The following is a 14,743-nucleotide window of genomic DNA, read 5'->3' as shown; positions in this document are numbered from 1 at the left end:
GATCTTCGAGGGGAGGGGAGGTTCCTCACATTGATATCCTCCAGAATTTTTCATAAAACAAAGATAGCCCTACAGCTCCTGTTCCCCGAGTTTGAAATTTTAGTGTTAAACGTAAGACTTCCGGCCTGTCGGACATATTGTATAGCCAATGCCCATTTTCCTTAACTTAACAGAAAAGTTAAGGATAAAAACATCCTGGCGCGTTTCGCTCGAAAAACAGCCACGAGACCTCCGAATTTTGGTCGAATCCTGGCCATCAGCATAGGCTAGACTTGCATGTCTCTACAAGCGTTGATCAAACTCGACGCACGGCCTCAGAAACGGAGCCGGTCCCCATCGAACCGAGCTTCTATGTCGCGCCCTCTTCTGAACGCGCCCTCTGGATAGCATAATTACTACTTGCGGAAAGGATATTCTACTAGCGGGGGACTTTAAACTCCCATCATATTACATGGGGCTTAAATACAGACCAGGCTGGCACTCGTTTGTGAGATTGGTCCTATGACAACAATCTTAATTGTGTAAATTCAGGACGACTTACTTTCGTCAGAGTTCGGTCTACTTCTGCCCTAGACTTAACTTTCGCAAGCTCCAGCCTCTTCCTGTCCACCTGGTCGATTATTGATTATGCCACATATAGCGACTACATACCAGTCATTTTTAAATTATACGTCCATTAACCTCCTCAGTTTCTAATGTGCGTACTTTCATAAATTACAGTAAATTTCAAAATTACTTGTGGTCCTCATTGGCTTCCCTGACTGGTGCTAGTCTCAAATCGAAAGCATTGAGCATTTGTACTGTTTTAAAAGATTATCGGGAAAAATCCGAATATGTGGTACAATCAGCTAAATCGAAAAATTCTCCTTGGTGGAATGATCATTGTTCCCGTGACTACAGGCGAAGAAATGCAGCTTGGAAGAAACTGTTGCATAATCGAAGCCCTCAAAACTGGATGGACTATAAATTCTACGCTGGCGCTTTAGACGCACTGTGTTGAAGGCAAAGGATGAGTACGACATTAAGCATTTTTAATTCCTTTTTTAGTCAAATAATAAACGCACACTGTATAACTTTCTGCACGCCAATAAAATCATTCGGCGGCCGGTAAATGCTGAATCTGCAGTTGTGTCTCACGAAGAAATAAAGGATTCATTGGAAGTAATCGCTAGGGGGTTATAACGTCGCTTTTCTTCCTAACTTCCATTAGGTCCACTGATATCACCAATAGAGGAACATTTAGCGGAAATCTCCAAGTCTGAATTATCAGACGTTTTACCAAGCTTTCCATCAGTGGCTCCGGGCCCCGATGGAATCGCTTCGTCCATGTTAACAATTTTATACAAAGAATCACAAGATTATTTATTAGAGGTTATCAATTATTCCGTGAAAAGACCATGGCTTCCATCGGAGTGGAAAATCCGGGTGACGGTTGTGTCTTAGACAATATTAGACCGATTGCGTTAACTGCAAATTTCGTAAAATTGATTGAAAGAGTTGTAAATATTCTTATGATAAATTCTCTTAATGAGCGATCAATCCTGAGTCCGAAACAAATTTGTTTCATATCACCGTTATCAATATGGCAAGCTCATATTGAGCTTGAAAGCCGTATTCAGTTGGCACGGCGCCAAAGGCAGTGTGCGGCACTAGTCACTCTAGATATCTCAAAACCATATGATAGTGTTGAGCGCGTAATATTGCTCAGCCAGCTTCAGAACATTCACTTCCCAAATTGCCTTCAGGCATGAATTGCGGAATTTCTAAGGAATAGGGAATTTGGCTGTTGCCAAAGCGCGATTTCTTCGGCTAGGTATACGCGCAGACAAGAGGGGTTCCACAAGGGGCAGTACTTTCCCCAGTCTTATTCAACGTTCTAATAAGCTCCATCCCATCTCATGATGATGTACACACTTACGTGTATGCTGATGACATGGCGTTTTCCTCGTCGGTAAAAGACATCCGAAATCTTTATAACCTATCACCGACATACTTGTCTGTTATAGAAAGATGATGCGATGCATCTCTGTCTCAACGTTAACAAATTTTCGGTGCTCGCATTTCCATATATTTCCATTTTATCATCTCGATATCACACCACAAGTAGAGACAGTCAAGCATCTTGGCGTGATATATGACTATTCTCTGTCTTAGAAGGCGCACATTGACTATATTGCAGCAAAGGGTGTTCGTGCAGTTGGGTTGCTACGCAGGCTGAGCTATGGTCGATCAGGAATGCGAAGAACGCTGTTATCAATATACCGCATGTATATCGGCCCGGTATTGAAATTTGGCGTCTATTGTACTCTTGAGCACCTGCATATAGAATTCGCCCTCTTGTTCTTCTGGAGAGGCAGGCTTTGCGACAATGTTTAGGGCCACCTAAATTTGTAGCTAATGAAGTTTTATATCTGGAATCTAGGATCTCTTGTAACGCGGTTTCGATTCTTAGCTGTAAAATCATTTCTAAGGCCACGTGAATCCCCTATAAGGCGTTTACTAACAGTTTTTATCTCCCAGCCGGATTTTTTTTTGGCTTGTACTGGCCGCGTTTCCCTACACCTCAAATTATTTTTAAGCAAATTTTCCCAGATCATTTAAACGTCCAAATTAGTGAAGGGACCTCTGTTTGTTGCAAGACCAATTCCATTCAAGTTCAATTCGATGATATTTTCCCTAAAAATGCAAAGGCACTATCTTACCGCATGCTAAGCTCTATCTTAAATGATTATTTTCTGCACGTAACGATCAAGGCAGTTATTGCTACCAACGCTTCGAAAAATGAAGGGTGGAACAGGACTATTCTCTCCTATTCTAAATTGGTCGTTTTCACTTCGTCTCCTAGACTTCGTGATGACTCCCAGGTTTTGCGAGCTATCGAATCGTTCGTGCCGCCTCGTTTACCTTTGATTATATTGGTTTGGGTACTAGGACATCAGGGCGTATTTCAAAACGAAATGGCAGATTTGTTGGCGAAAGCGTCTCTGAGTGGCCCAGTCACTGAAATCCTAATGGCATCAGCTTTCATCATAGGGGCGAGATTTCGGGTGCGAATGACGCTGCGTGAATTTTACGCCCCTTCTATAACAAATTCTACAGATTTTCAGCACTTGTCACATTATTGGGATAGTAAACTCTGTTCCACGCGAGCACTTCAAGTCGCAATCATTAGACTACGCTGCCGAATTCCATTTCGTAATGTTTACGTATACAGAGCTGGTCTGGCTCCCTCACCGAACTGTCCTCTTGCGGGGAACATGAAACAATAGATAATTTTCTCATTGATTGTCAAAGATACTCTTAATTGCAAAAAAAGAACATTAGAAACACCGTTCTGCCTTCCTATATTAGACTTGAATGTTAGAAATTTACTATCTTTGGGGGCCACGACCCGTGCGCACAGCGATAGGAAGGTTGGCGATGCCATCCAGGATTTTATAGCAGGGTCAGAAAGATTTCGACTATAAAATCAGAAAATAAAGTTTTATTATATTCTTTAACATCCATTGCGTTAGCGGTATTTTTGTTTTCATTTATTCGTGCATTACATTAAAATCAGTAGCTAGAATCCATCGATTACTTCCCATACCTATTAACCAATTCTGTTTACATTTATAATTCTTTTTTCCTATTATTATATGGAACTACCCCGTTCTTGGCCGATCCTCTAGAGAGGGTATGTGCCACTAACGTCTAGGCTGTACATCTGCATCTACAATTTGCGACCGAAATCACCGCACCCTCTGTCAGTGAGCCAGAGAGAGAGAGTGAAGTTTAATGATACGAAATGCAGAGGTCGGCCTGCGGTATATTCCTCTAGCCAGCTACTCGGCGTTGGGGGAAGGGGAAGAGGGAAAGAAAGAGGGAATGAAGCGTCACATGATGGGTGACGATCAGTGAGCCAGTGCCGTCATACAATGTAAGTAGCATGTCAAGCCTTCAACCAGGCAAACATCTTCAGCTTTCCAATAAAGACAGCATGTCTCTCTGGTACTGTATCATCACATCGCTAATAAAGGAAAAAAAAGATGTGCACACATGAAGGCAACGTTTTGAATGCGTTTTCAGAACAGCAAACTTGTCATGGATTTGCAGCAACGGCGTTCCCAGAGCGCCAAAACCGAACAAGGAAGCACATTCGCTGTGTGGTACAGTGTCTGCCGACACCGATGTGTTTAGCGCCTACCAGACACCTTTCCCCTTTATTGGCCTGCTTCGTGGTCTGGAAAATGTGGGCACAACCTAAGTCACTTGAAACAGCTCAAATGTCAATTCATCCAGTTATTGCCATGCCTGTCGCCCCCGATCACATTTCGCCGATACCAACTTGCTGCTTGTAATTACTTAGAAAACTGAAGACCTTGCTAAGGTGTGTGGTTCTGCTTGAAGTTGAAAAAAAAAAAATGCCTCAGAGCAGGTTGCCGTGGATGATATGGTTTAAGTGTAGAAACACGAAAGCACAGAAAAGGAAAACTACAATCTTTTCATTTTGCTATCATGCAGACAGTACATGGCGCAGTGACATTCAGATATCTATTTATGACGGGCTTGCGACATAATAAATAAATAAATAAATAAATAAATAAATAAATAAATAAATAAATAAATAAATGACAGTCCTATATTAGCTTAAAGACAGCATGTTTGGCCCAGCAATGTATTTAGCCATGACAAAATAAAAATGACTGCAGCAAAAAGAGGTATGATGAACATTGTTTATTCCGTTTACTTTTTTTGCATGTATATGTACAGTTTGGCGGTCCCGAATCATACTGTTCGCCATGATGCTGGACGTTCAATTGCTTGGGCGTGCACCTAATGAGTCTATCAAACTTGATATCTTTCTAATAATGAAAAAAATTTGTTTTTTTATAATATCGACGTAAGATAATCACCAATGATAGTGAAATTGCATAAATCAACATTCACTCGTTGAAACACGACTAGAAGTTGGAAACCTGATTGTCCTAGAGAACCACGACGTTCTTGGTAGTGTCGGTTGCTTTGGCGTGTCGTCCTGAAAAGAAGCAGCAATGAAACAGGAAATGTAGAAATATGTATCTTCGGAATAAAATAGCACATATGAAACATTCATGTGCGTATGAAGCTACGCACGAAAGTTGTTCTAGATAAAGCTACAACAAGCTGACTGGCTAATGCGATTCATTGTCATGTGAATTATTAGCAGGTACATTGACTTAGACGAGGCTGCGCATAATAATCTGACCACTAAGATGCTGCGGTGCCACTACCAATGTGTCCGGCTATATTTATGAGGGATTTCATAAAATTGGAGCGTGTCTCTTCAATAAACAGCCGTATCATCTCGCGGAGTATAGAAGGGTCTACAAAGAGCGTTACTGAAAGCACTCGATCAGTAGCCTGTACTTTATAATGGAGTAAAGAGAATAATTCCTGGTTACTGGGACTTCCATAGCTGAAACTTAAAGGGGCACTTGGTGTTAGTGCACTGATATATGCACGCTGCATGTATTAGTTTATCAGTTCCAAGATGTATGTTAAACCAATGAGTAAATGCAGCTTTTACCCCAGTACTGGGACCCCTAGGCAAATATTGACCGCGAGTGTACGCGTTATCAACGAATGGACGTGTAGCTGGTGGAGGATGCTCGCGAGTTCGTGGGAAGCGTCCCTCAAAGCGAAACAAAGAGGAATATGAGGAGCTGATTTTCACAGGGTGATGCAGGACACGGAAAGAAAGAAGGAAAAAGTGCTGTTGTTTCTTTGGTGTCCTGTATCGCGCTGTTAATCATGCTCTTTACCAAGGTGTACCAACGAGCCCATGAACTGCGCATATTTCCAAGGAGCATAAAGTTATGCTGCATTATTAAAATATGGTTCTGAAATAGTAAAAATCTCGCTTTTAGAGAGAAGCTCTGTTGTTGAATTGTAAGCCAGAAAAATCGTAAAAAAAATCGGTGACAATGCTTTTCCGGAAGTTCTTGCACCAGGTCACCTTGATGGCATGGATTTCATCAGCGCTTATTCAGCTCTAGTTAGTTGCTTATCGGTAAGAAAAGACTACATTGCATTATAAAGGAATCTAGCAAATTTAGATAATTTTTCTTGCGGCCTATTGACCCGAGAAAATCTTTCGAAATCCATGACGTCATGCTGACTACCGGCATAGGGGTTTCGTCGCGAAATTCAGGAAGGCGAAGTATGGCGTTAATTTTATCCTGTAATAATAAACTTTGTTCCACCAAAACAATGAAAATAGTCTTGAAATAACGCTTTGTCAATCTTAACTGACCCGCCGTGGTTGCTTATTGGCTATGGTGTAGAGCCGCTTAGCATGCGGTCGCGGGATCGAATCCGGGCCACGGCAGCCGCATTTCGATAGGGGCGAAATGCTAGAACACCCGTGCATTCAGATTTAGGTGCACGTTAAGGAATTCCTGGTAATAGAAATTCTTCTGGAGTCCTCCACAAGACGTGCCTCATAGTCAAATCGTAGTTTTGTCACTAAAAACCCTATAATCCGATTTTTTTTTGTTCAGTCTTAACTGACAGCGTCGCTCTTTGTGTCGCCCTAATTAGCCAAAGATCTCCCTCAAGGTATAGTCGCCAGTCTGCCCCCACGCGAACCGATTCTCCTCGCAGCCTGTGCAGCAGTTTCCTGTCCATGTGGTTCCCACACAATGGAGCTGCCAGGTGGAAGCCCATTTCTCTCACTTGTATACGCTGAGAAGTTAAAGGATCAGAATGGTTGAATGTGCGGATCATAGTCAGCGCAACCGACATTGGACTAAGATCTAAACTCGACTTGGTAATATAAAAATCATCCGACATTAACCTTGCAAAAACATAGGGGTTGGACAAACAGCAGACTTCACAGTGTCCAGTTAAGACTCAGTTATAATATTATTATTATAATCAGTTATAATATTATTGGTATTGGTATTTATTTCACACAAAAATGTACAGATACTACAAATTACAACGAAGGCATTAGTACATCACTAGGATGTCACATTTCTCATGTGGTAATAACAACAGAACGACAAACCAGGGACCGGGCCCACGAATGTTTTTGTTTATCGAAACCTTTGCACTGGTCGTAGCCTTCCACCTCATAAGGCTAGCGAGTGGCTGGTCTTCTTTTTTATGAATCATTTGTGCCTACCTTCGGCCTTGTGAAACCGGGCCAATATTCATCATATTGAGTTCAGCCTGCACCCAGACTATCACCCAGGCTGCCATCTGATTAGCTATCATGATAACTTGTTTGCTTTTATAGCCTCGCGAAGTTATTCATCAACGAAGTTCGGCGCCTCTGCGAATCCCACTCTTCATGGCAGATTTTTTTTTGCGCTGACAACATTTTTTAGAAACGTATGATTCAATTCTGTGATGTTAACCTTTGAAACCCTGTGATCTGAAGCGAGGCATCTTGTTATCAATGTCCAGGGGGAGTCAATATAAAATGTTACGATAGCCACCGGTGACTCTTACCATTGGCCACTTCAAATGAATTGGCATAAAATTTTATCCCACCTGGACTGTGAGTTTTCCACATAGTAAGTCTTTGAAATACCACAAATAAATTTACAGTTGTGAATAATTTCTCATTTGCTTGGACATAGTAAACCTTTGAAAGACCTCAAATAAATTTACAAGTGTGAACATAATTCTCACTTACTTGACCAAACTCAAGCCCGTAAATTGGATTTTCTATGACCACTTGTCTGCTCTTCTCTCTGGAAAAATCAATTGTACAGGAAATATGCCGAACGTTGCTTCAGTGGGAAACGAAGCCAAGCGAACGAAGAATGTGTTTAGTGTGACAGTGTTGGAGAAAGCAAAAGCTAGTTACTTATATAATGAAGAGCCGAGAGAATTCATTCGTGTCCAGGAGTTTTGGACGTTGGACATTTCTGCTATCTATCGAACTTCAGCGCAGTGCACCAGCGTTCATACGTATTTACTGTACTAGTCGTATCGTCTTTGCTGCGTTATAGCAGAACTTTGGTCAGGATTAAAACATTGCTATAACACTGCAGGAAAGTTAGGAATAAGTGCTATATATGCGCATGTTAATATAAGGCCGCACCCCCTCCACGTTGCTTACTGATTATTGTTGAAATTAGGGTGACCTTTTAAAATATTTTAAAAAATGCTGCCCATTCAGTTACGTTGGTGCATTGCGGTGAAGTTTGACAGATGGCCGCAGCGACATCCAAAATTCCTGGGTGTGATTTCAAGAAAGTATGACCACACAGCGAATCTTGCTTCATCAATGCGATACTTCATTGACATATACACAGTGTATATATAAAGAGTATAGTTTGGGGCTGATTGGTAATACATAGTTACACTGGAAGCATAGCGCGGAAAGGACGGTCGACAAAGAGTAGGCAGGACAGGCGCTACTTTTCAACACAGCGTTTATTGCGGAACAGGAGCATATATACGCACATGATTCTGCTAAGGGTAAGAGGGACATACAAGCTTGACAAAAATGCCATATGCCGTCATGCCATGAATTTAAGCTCTGTAGTTGATAATGCCACAGACGCATAGATCATCTGCCTGTGCAATCTCGGATGAAAAAGTGAAATGCTCCTGGGATAGTAATGTTTCACACGTTCATCCCATTAAATGCTTGTGGAAGCTCTTATAGGTGCCTCTATTGTAGGTGTATTAGGGTTATTGGAAGATGTTCCGACATAACTGCACCACCACAGAAAAAAAACCTTCAAAAACGCTAGTCGTGAGTTGGGTAATTCTTGTGAAAAGTACAAGGAACAGGAAAGAAGTTATTTCCTGAGTTCCTGATTTATCTGCGTAACGAATAAACTTCTCGCTCCCACAACCATATGCGACCAATCTTGCTGCACATATTGATTCACAGTGAAGGTCTACCAGTTCACTCACATTTCACTGCGCGCCTCCTTGTTCTTTTTTCGCCGGAGGTAAATGACCACTGTGGTGGTGAAACCCAGGATGAAGAGCACCAGCAGGGGTGCACCATACGCCCAGCCTCTGCTTGCACCTGAAATTGAGCACGCACGCGCGTGTTTACATTGAATTCCAAGCTGTTTTGTGCAGCTGTCACCAACAAGTGCCATGGATGTGAATTGAATAACCCCACTTCTAAGGGACTCCTCCCTGCGATTACATACCTGATGCTTTTCCCCCTACCCCAAACACACGCAGCTTTTCCGTACGTCGCAAGTGAGGGGCTGATATCATAACGGCATCGCAGGCTCTATTAAAAAATACAGACTAGAACAGGCCACTGTTAAGATATATAAACTCGAACGCATCACGAAAAGCTGTTCTGCATATGCGAGATATAGCTTAACATGGCAATTCAACAACATGCGGATGCGCATGGTTTGAAAAGCGCCTTGTACTAAGCGCGAGTAACAGTGCATTTAAACTATATTGCGTGGCCGCAGAAGGGTAGCGCGCCTTTACCAGCGGCAGTGCGCTATAGGCCAAATGCCTTGTCAATTCAAGCGGGGCACTTTTGAGAGCGCTGCGATGATGGGTGCGCAAGGTGGGTAGTTCCGTTAGTTTTCTTTTTATACCTTAAAGGCTATCTTTAGCACATGGAAGAAATTATTGTTTAATAGGTAAGATTTGGGGTGAGGGGAGCGGGTATTGCTGAATCGGGTATTTCTTCAAATACACGCTACAACATTCTAATTGAAAGTTTTTATGTGTCTTTGACTTGCGAAGTTGGTTAATTAATCTTGAGTAATTATGCAACTAGAATACAACATTATCGTGCGACTTGACCCGCAGAAAGGTCAAAACAGGCTTTTTGTCGCATCCTCTTATGTACAAGTGCACTTGTATATATTTAGACTTCGGTGCCCCCCGTGTCCGTGCACTCGCACAATCATGTGCTTGTGTTTCTCTGCTACATTGGCCCACGTCTATAAGTAGAAGAAGGTAGCACGAACGTGAGACGAAACTGCAGGATATATACCTCTTGCACTTGACTCTGCTGAATTATCTTCCACGAGCTTTTTCTGACATCGATTGCCTTGAAAACTGGCCTTGCACATGCATTCTGGTGCCCCGGTTACTGTATGGAAACTGCAATTTCCTTGGTTGCGGCAGAAGTAACCTGGGCAGTCTGTGCCAAGAAAACAGCAAAAAGAATTTAGCATACACACCACAACAATTATTGGTCTTACATTGTGCTCCAAGTAACACAGCTGGCTAGATGCACCACGAACACATTTTGGAGTAAGCGTCGGAGTTGATTCTAAACTTAGTGCATTAGGACTCTACGAGTTGCACTAGGGTGTGGATTTCAACGCGATAATCTCGGTACGTAGTTCGATGAGTCTCAAGCATTCAATGCTTCAAGACGCAACATTACTCAGCACCCTTCCCCGCCTTCCACAATTAGCTACGGTCAATCAGTCACGGCCACGGTCAATTAGTCACGGTCAGCCTGTTAGCTGAATTCCCACCGCAACATCGTGAAGCAACACATGATACCTAGCTACACGCGACAACTTACAGCTACGTGAAAGTGATTTGCACAAACTAAGTGGATGCACCACTAAGATATGAAATCACAGCTATGATAACAAATCTACACAAATAGCCAACAAAACATATTGATCCTACAGGGCACAGGCGTGCGAAACTTGCCTTGTAGTTGAGTAGAGGTAACCATAGCAGTAGAATATAGAGGTAAGTGTGAAATGTTTACCAGAGCTAAAAGAGAAGTGAAGAAGTTTAGTCTGACACTAAGTCAAGATAATGAACGAACTATTGTTTTCACATTTAGGCTTTGCCCTTTCCTGATGCTTATATGAATTAAGCTGATATAATTTTGAGTGCCACTATTACTGCACCGCAACAAAGACAGGTGAGTAATCATGATTCGGCAAAATGTTCATTCAACAAACATAAACAGTTCATATTCACACTGTACATAGTTTATTTTTTATTTAAACAGCCGGTGGGTGCCATTTCATGCCGAGCTACAATACGCACCATTGCAGAGAATCTCATCAGATCCGTCGCTGCAGTCTTCACGACCATCGCACAGCTTGGACGCGTCGAGACATGTTGATGGCTTCTGGCAGAAGTAATGACCACCAGGGCAAAATTCGTGGTCTCCTACGCATGGAATGGAAGGTGTGCGTTAATTTGACCCTATTGCAGCAACGTGCAAGGCAGTGTGTTTGTAAGTACCTAAAAGCTCTCTCCACTAAGCTATCAGCCAGTTAAATACAATAGGTTTTAGAAGCTGCCATGTCCAGGACCAAACGTAAATTACCACATAGTTCGTCAGCTCCGTTGGGGCAATCTCGAACGCCATCGCAGAGGAGCAGTGCAGGAACACAGTGTGCGCGGTCGCGGCAGCTGAACATGCCTTTGCCACAGGTAGGCCTTACGGCGGTGGACACGGACGTGGTGGGAATTGTTGAAGGCACGAATGAAGACATTGTGGTGTCCATAGATGATGAGGATGCAGTTGTCATAACCATCGTTGAAGAGGCTTCACCATTAGTAACGCTCGGGGTGGCCACTGTCACTGCCTCTGATGATGTGGAAACGAAGGTAGTTCCAAAGTGTGTGGTTGCTCCAGCAGTCACAATTTTCGCTGTGCTCGCTGTCGTAACTGCGGAAACGTCTCCTGAAATAAGAATTAGCTGCGTTTGTGAGGAGCGCTTTTTGTATTAGCTGCACAAATATTACAATGCGCGTCCATGGTCTGATTCACGATGCTATTAAGGATAAACTGGCTACAGTGCCTTGCGAAGCTGTTCCACTCAGAATATCCTTACATCTGGACTTGTATACATGCTTGGTGATAGCCTTATCACATCTGTATGAGCGAACAGGACTCACTAGGCCTCCATGAACAGATTTGGTTAAAACGGAGTGGAAGTGACAAATATATCGGTCGACCATTTTAATAACCATTATGTTACCATAGGCAATGGTTAAACAGCTGATTGATCCATCACAGAGAAGAGCGCCATTGATAGTTCCAATAATATCTATGTTTTACTCTTACGCTTCATATTATCTAAAATTTCAGGGTGTCGAACCGAACGCGAACCCGAACTGGAATTCTAGCCGGAATTGAACCAGAACCCGAATCGATATTCTAGGACGTGCCTGAACCCGAACCGAACCTGAACCCAAGAAAATTATAACGGTTACCGGTTTCGGTTCAAGAATATAGACTATAGAACTACGTAAGCGATTCTTCGAAGTAATTATTTTCAGTCGGTGCAGACCACGAAAAGTCGTTATGGCTCAAGAGTAGCGCTATGAGCGAAAATGGGGTAGACGTAGGTATGTGCTGATAACTATACGGCCTCGGTAGATACGCTTGCTATTCGGTCATACCAGTTGTGTTCTGCGGCCGAGACTTTGTTTCAGAGGTGCCATAGAAACACCGTTTCTGTCAAAGGTCCCAACTTCGGTCGTTAAACCAGCTCGCTACTATTACTAGTACCTACTAACTCTCCCGATTTTTTCATAAAGTTTACGAATTTGGGCTCGTTTTACAACCTTGCGAAATATTATGTTTGTGAGAAAGTTCCGCTCGTCTGTCTCCGAAGATGCTCTCGGACTTCATTTGACGGTCAAATGATACTAGTGGGGTACTTTCTTCGTGCAAGCAGATTTCTATACCAGGCAAAAATCGGCAACACCACTCTGCAACTGTTATCTCAAGAGGAATGTGCCAGCTGCTTGTCAGTTTAATGCTGTTCAAAGTATGCCGCGGTTTGTGTACGCATCTATCAAGTAATAAAATGCGTAAGTATCCAACAAAAGGTGGGTGCGCAGAGATAATATATATATATATATATATATGTATATATATATATACTCTTGAGGTGTAATCTCATTACTCACGTAAGTGTGTCACAATATATATATATATCCCCACCTCTAAGGGGGCGCATGTTTGCGGGACTTTACGAATTTTAAAGTTCCCAGGTTAACAGGTATGCTACAACTAGATAAAAAGTAAAATGCATGCGCCAGGACACAGACAACAAAAAAGTATGGCGTCCTCGAGAATAGAAAATAGGAAAAACAACCAGTTTATGAGCTCGGCTTCTTGTACCAGTAACATCGCGGTTGCTAATGGATACCGTCATCCTCTCAGTGCGTGGTGAAAACAGCTCTAAACGGCACAGGAAATTCGCTTTTGCTGCGTGCCATGGTTTAACGCACGTTTGATGCTTTTGACATGTATTCATTTTATGTCGCCTTACCTCGGTTGTTTCTTTTTTCCGCTATTGGCTTTATCTCAAATTACACTTTGGGTTTTTACCCCTCTTCATTTATTTTCGATTGGCTTAAACCTGCTATACCTTGGTGCACGGTGTGGGTTTCCCTCATTTTTATTTAGGTTGTTTTTGTAACTTGAGGGGCTCAAAATTACGCCCCCAAGTAGAGTACGACGCGCTCTTCGATTTCTAAAAATCAATCCCGGGACACAATACGGGCGATTTGGACAATTTTGTGCGCGCAAGGCTCTGTGCCAGGCGCAAAGAAGATCGCCGCGGCATTGAGCGCAAACTGTCCTTGTTCATCGATTCGAAGCGCTAATGACCTCACCTAATTTTATTTTAAAAAATAACTATAAATGGGGGCAAATGTCACTTGCTGGCTTCTTGCTATAGACTAGACGTTTGTAGTTGTAATTTATGCAATAAAACGTGAATACGCCTTCTGTCACATGCCACAGCTTACTCAACACTAGTCCAGTAGTAATTACTTGAAGCAAAAGAAAGTAGAACTTACTATGCTGCTGTCAAGGAGTGGAAGCTAAGCCCATCCTGTACCAACACCGGCATTCTCACTAATTAAGTCTGTCTTTTATGTGTTCTCAAAATTTCTTCCGTATCTATGCACTCTATTTTTAAACTGCACGTTGTACAGAAAAACATCGTTACTCATTTTTGCATCAACATACCTCGGCTGCTTTGCGATTGCTCGTTTTCGAAAAAGCCATTGCAAAAATTGCTAAAAAAAAGAAAGGAACCCCACACGGAACCGCGCGGCCACTGCCCGCCTTGTCAGCATCTCAACCCCCGGATCTACGCTGCATCCTCTTATTCCATTCGATTCGAGAATTTCGCTATTCGAATACGCCTATAAACTTCTGCTGCTATCCCCGTACTCAATATAGATGCAATAATAAGAAAAGCAGAAAAGAGCGACGACTCGTCAAGGCACCGAAACGCATACCGCACACTCTTTCGACGACACTGCCTAAGAAAGACCGTCTTTATGTCTATGGCTGCTCTGTCTGTACATAAAAGTTCATTGATATTCAGGTAAAAAACAACATCGATTTCTGTCACCCATGTGCCGGGAGCCGTTTTGTTCTACCTCCGGACAAAGCCCGCGCGTGCGCCATGTGTAAAAGTCGATAGCAATGTGCAGCATGTCGCGATAAGGCAGAATAAAACTTACTGTACCGAACTGGTTCGCGAACCGTTATGAGTTTTATTTTTCCGAATAGGAACTCAACCGGAATGAAATCGGAGCACTCCGAAACCGAACCCGAACCAAACCAGTATTTTTTTTTTCAGTTGCACACTTTGATATAAATGTAATCAGTCTGTACACCTTAAACTGTTTGTGGTGGTGGCGTCGATTAGCGCCGATTAGATATACTACTCCAATTTCTTAATGTACGAGTGAAATTTACCACTTCAATGCATTAATAAACGTACTAGAACAAGTTTATTGCTATAGACTAGACAGTCCAATGCTA

General features: G+C 42.5%; 1 protein-coding gene across 1 annotated transcript in view; it reads right to left on the bottom strand.

Annotated features, from left to right (window-relative positions):
- Nucleotides 1-4,701: 4,701 nt before the first annotated feature.
- The window catches only part of LOC135905759 (MAM and LDL-receptor class A domain-containing protein 2-like), a 180,349-nt gene continuing 170,307 nt past the window's right edge, over nucleotides 4,702-14,743 (bottom strand). Inside the window, exons 39-44 of the mRNA XM_070529435.1 lie at nucleotides 11,273-11,632; nucleotides 10,987-11,112; nucleotides 9,962-10,111; nucleotides 8,899-9,016; nucleotides 7,664-7,721; nucleotides 4,702-5,017 (exon numbers count right to left, since the gene is read on the bottom strand). Coding sequence (XP_070385536.1) covers nucleotides 4,919-5,017; nucleotides 7,664-7,721; nucleotides 8,899-9,016; nucleotides 9,962-10,111; nucleotides 10,987-11,112; nucleotides 11,273-11,632 — 911 coding nt within the window. The 3' untranslated portion in view covers nucleotides 4,702-4,918. The remainder of the gene's footprint in view (nucleotides 5,018-7,663; nucleotides 7,722-8,898; nucleotides 9,017-9,961; nucleotides 10,112-10,986; nucleotides 11,113-11,272; nucleotides 11,633-14,743) is intronic.

This window comes from Dermacentor albipictus, chromosome 1 (assembly GCF_038994185.2).
Source record: "Dermacentor albipictus isolate Rhodes 1998 colony chromosome 1, USDA_Dalb.pri_finalv2, whole genome shotgun sequence".
Lineage (NCBI taxonomy): Eukaryota > Metazoa > Arthropoda > Arachnida > Ixodida > Ixodidae > Dermacentor > Dermacentor albipictus.
Note: the sequence above shows the minus strand (reverse complement) of the source record. Positions and strands in the feature narration are given on the sequence as shown.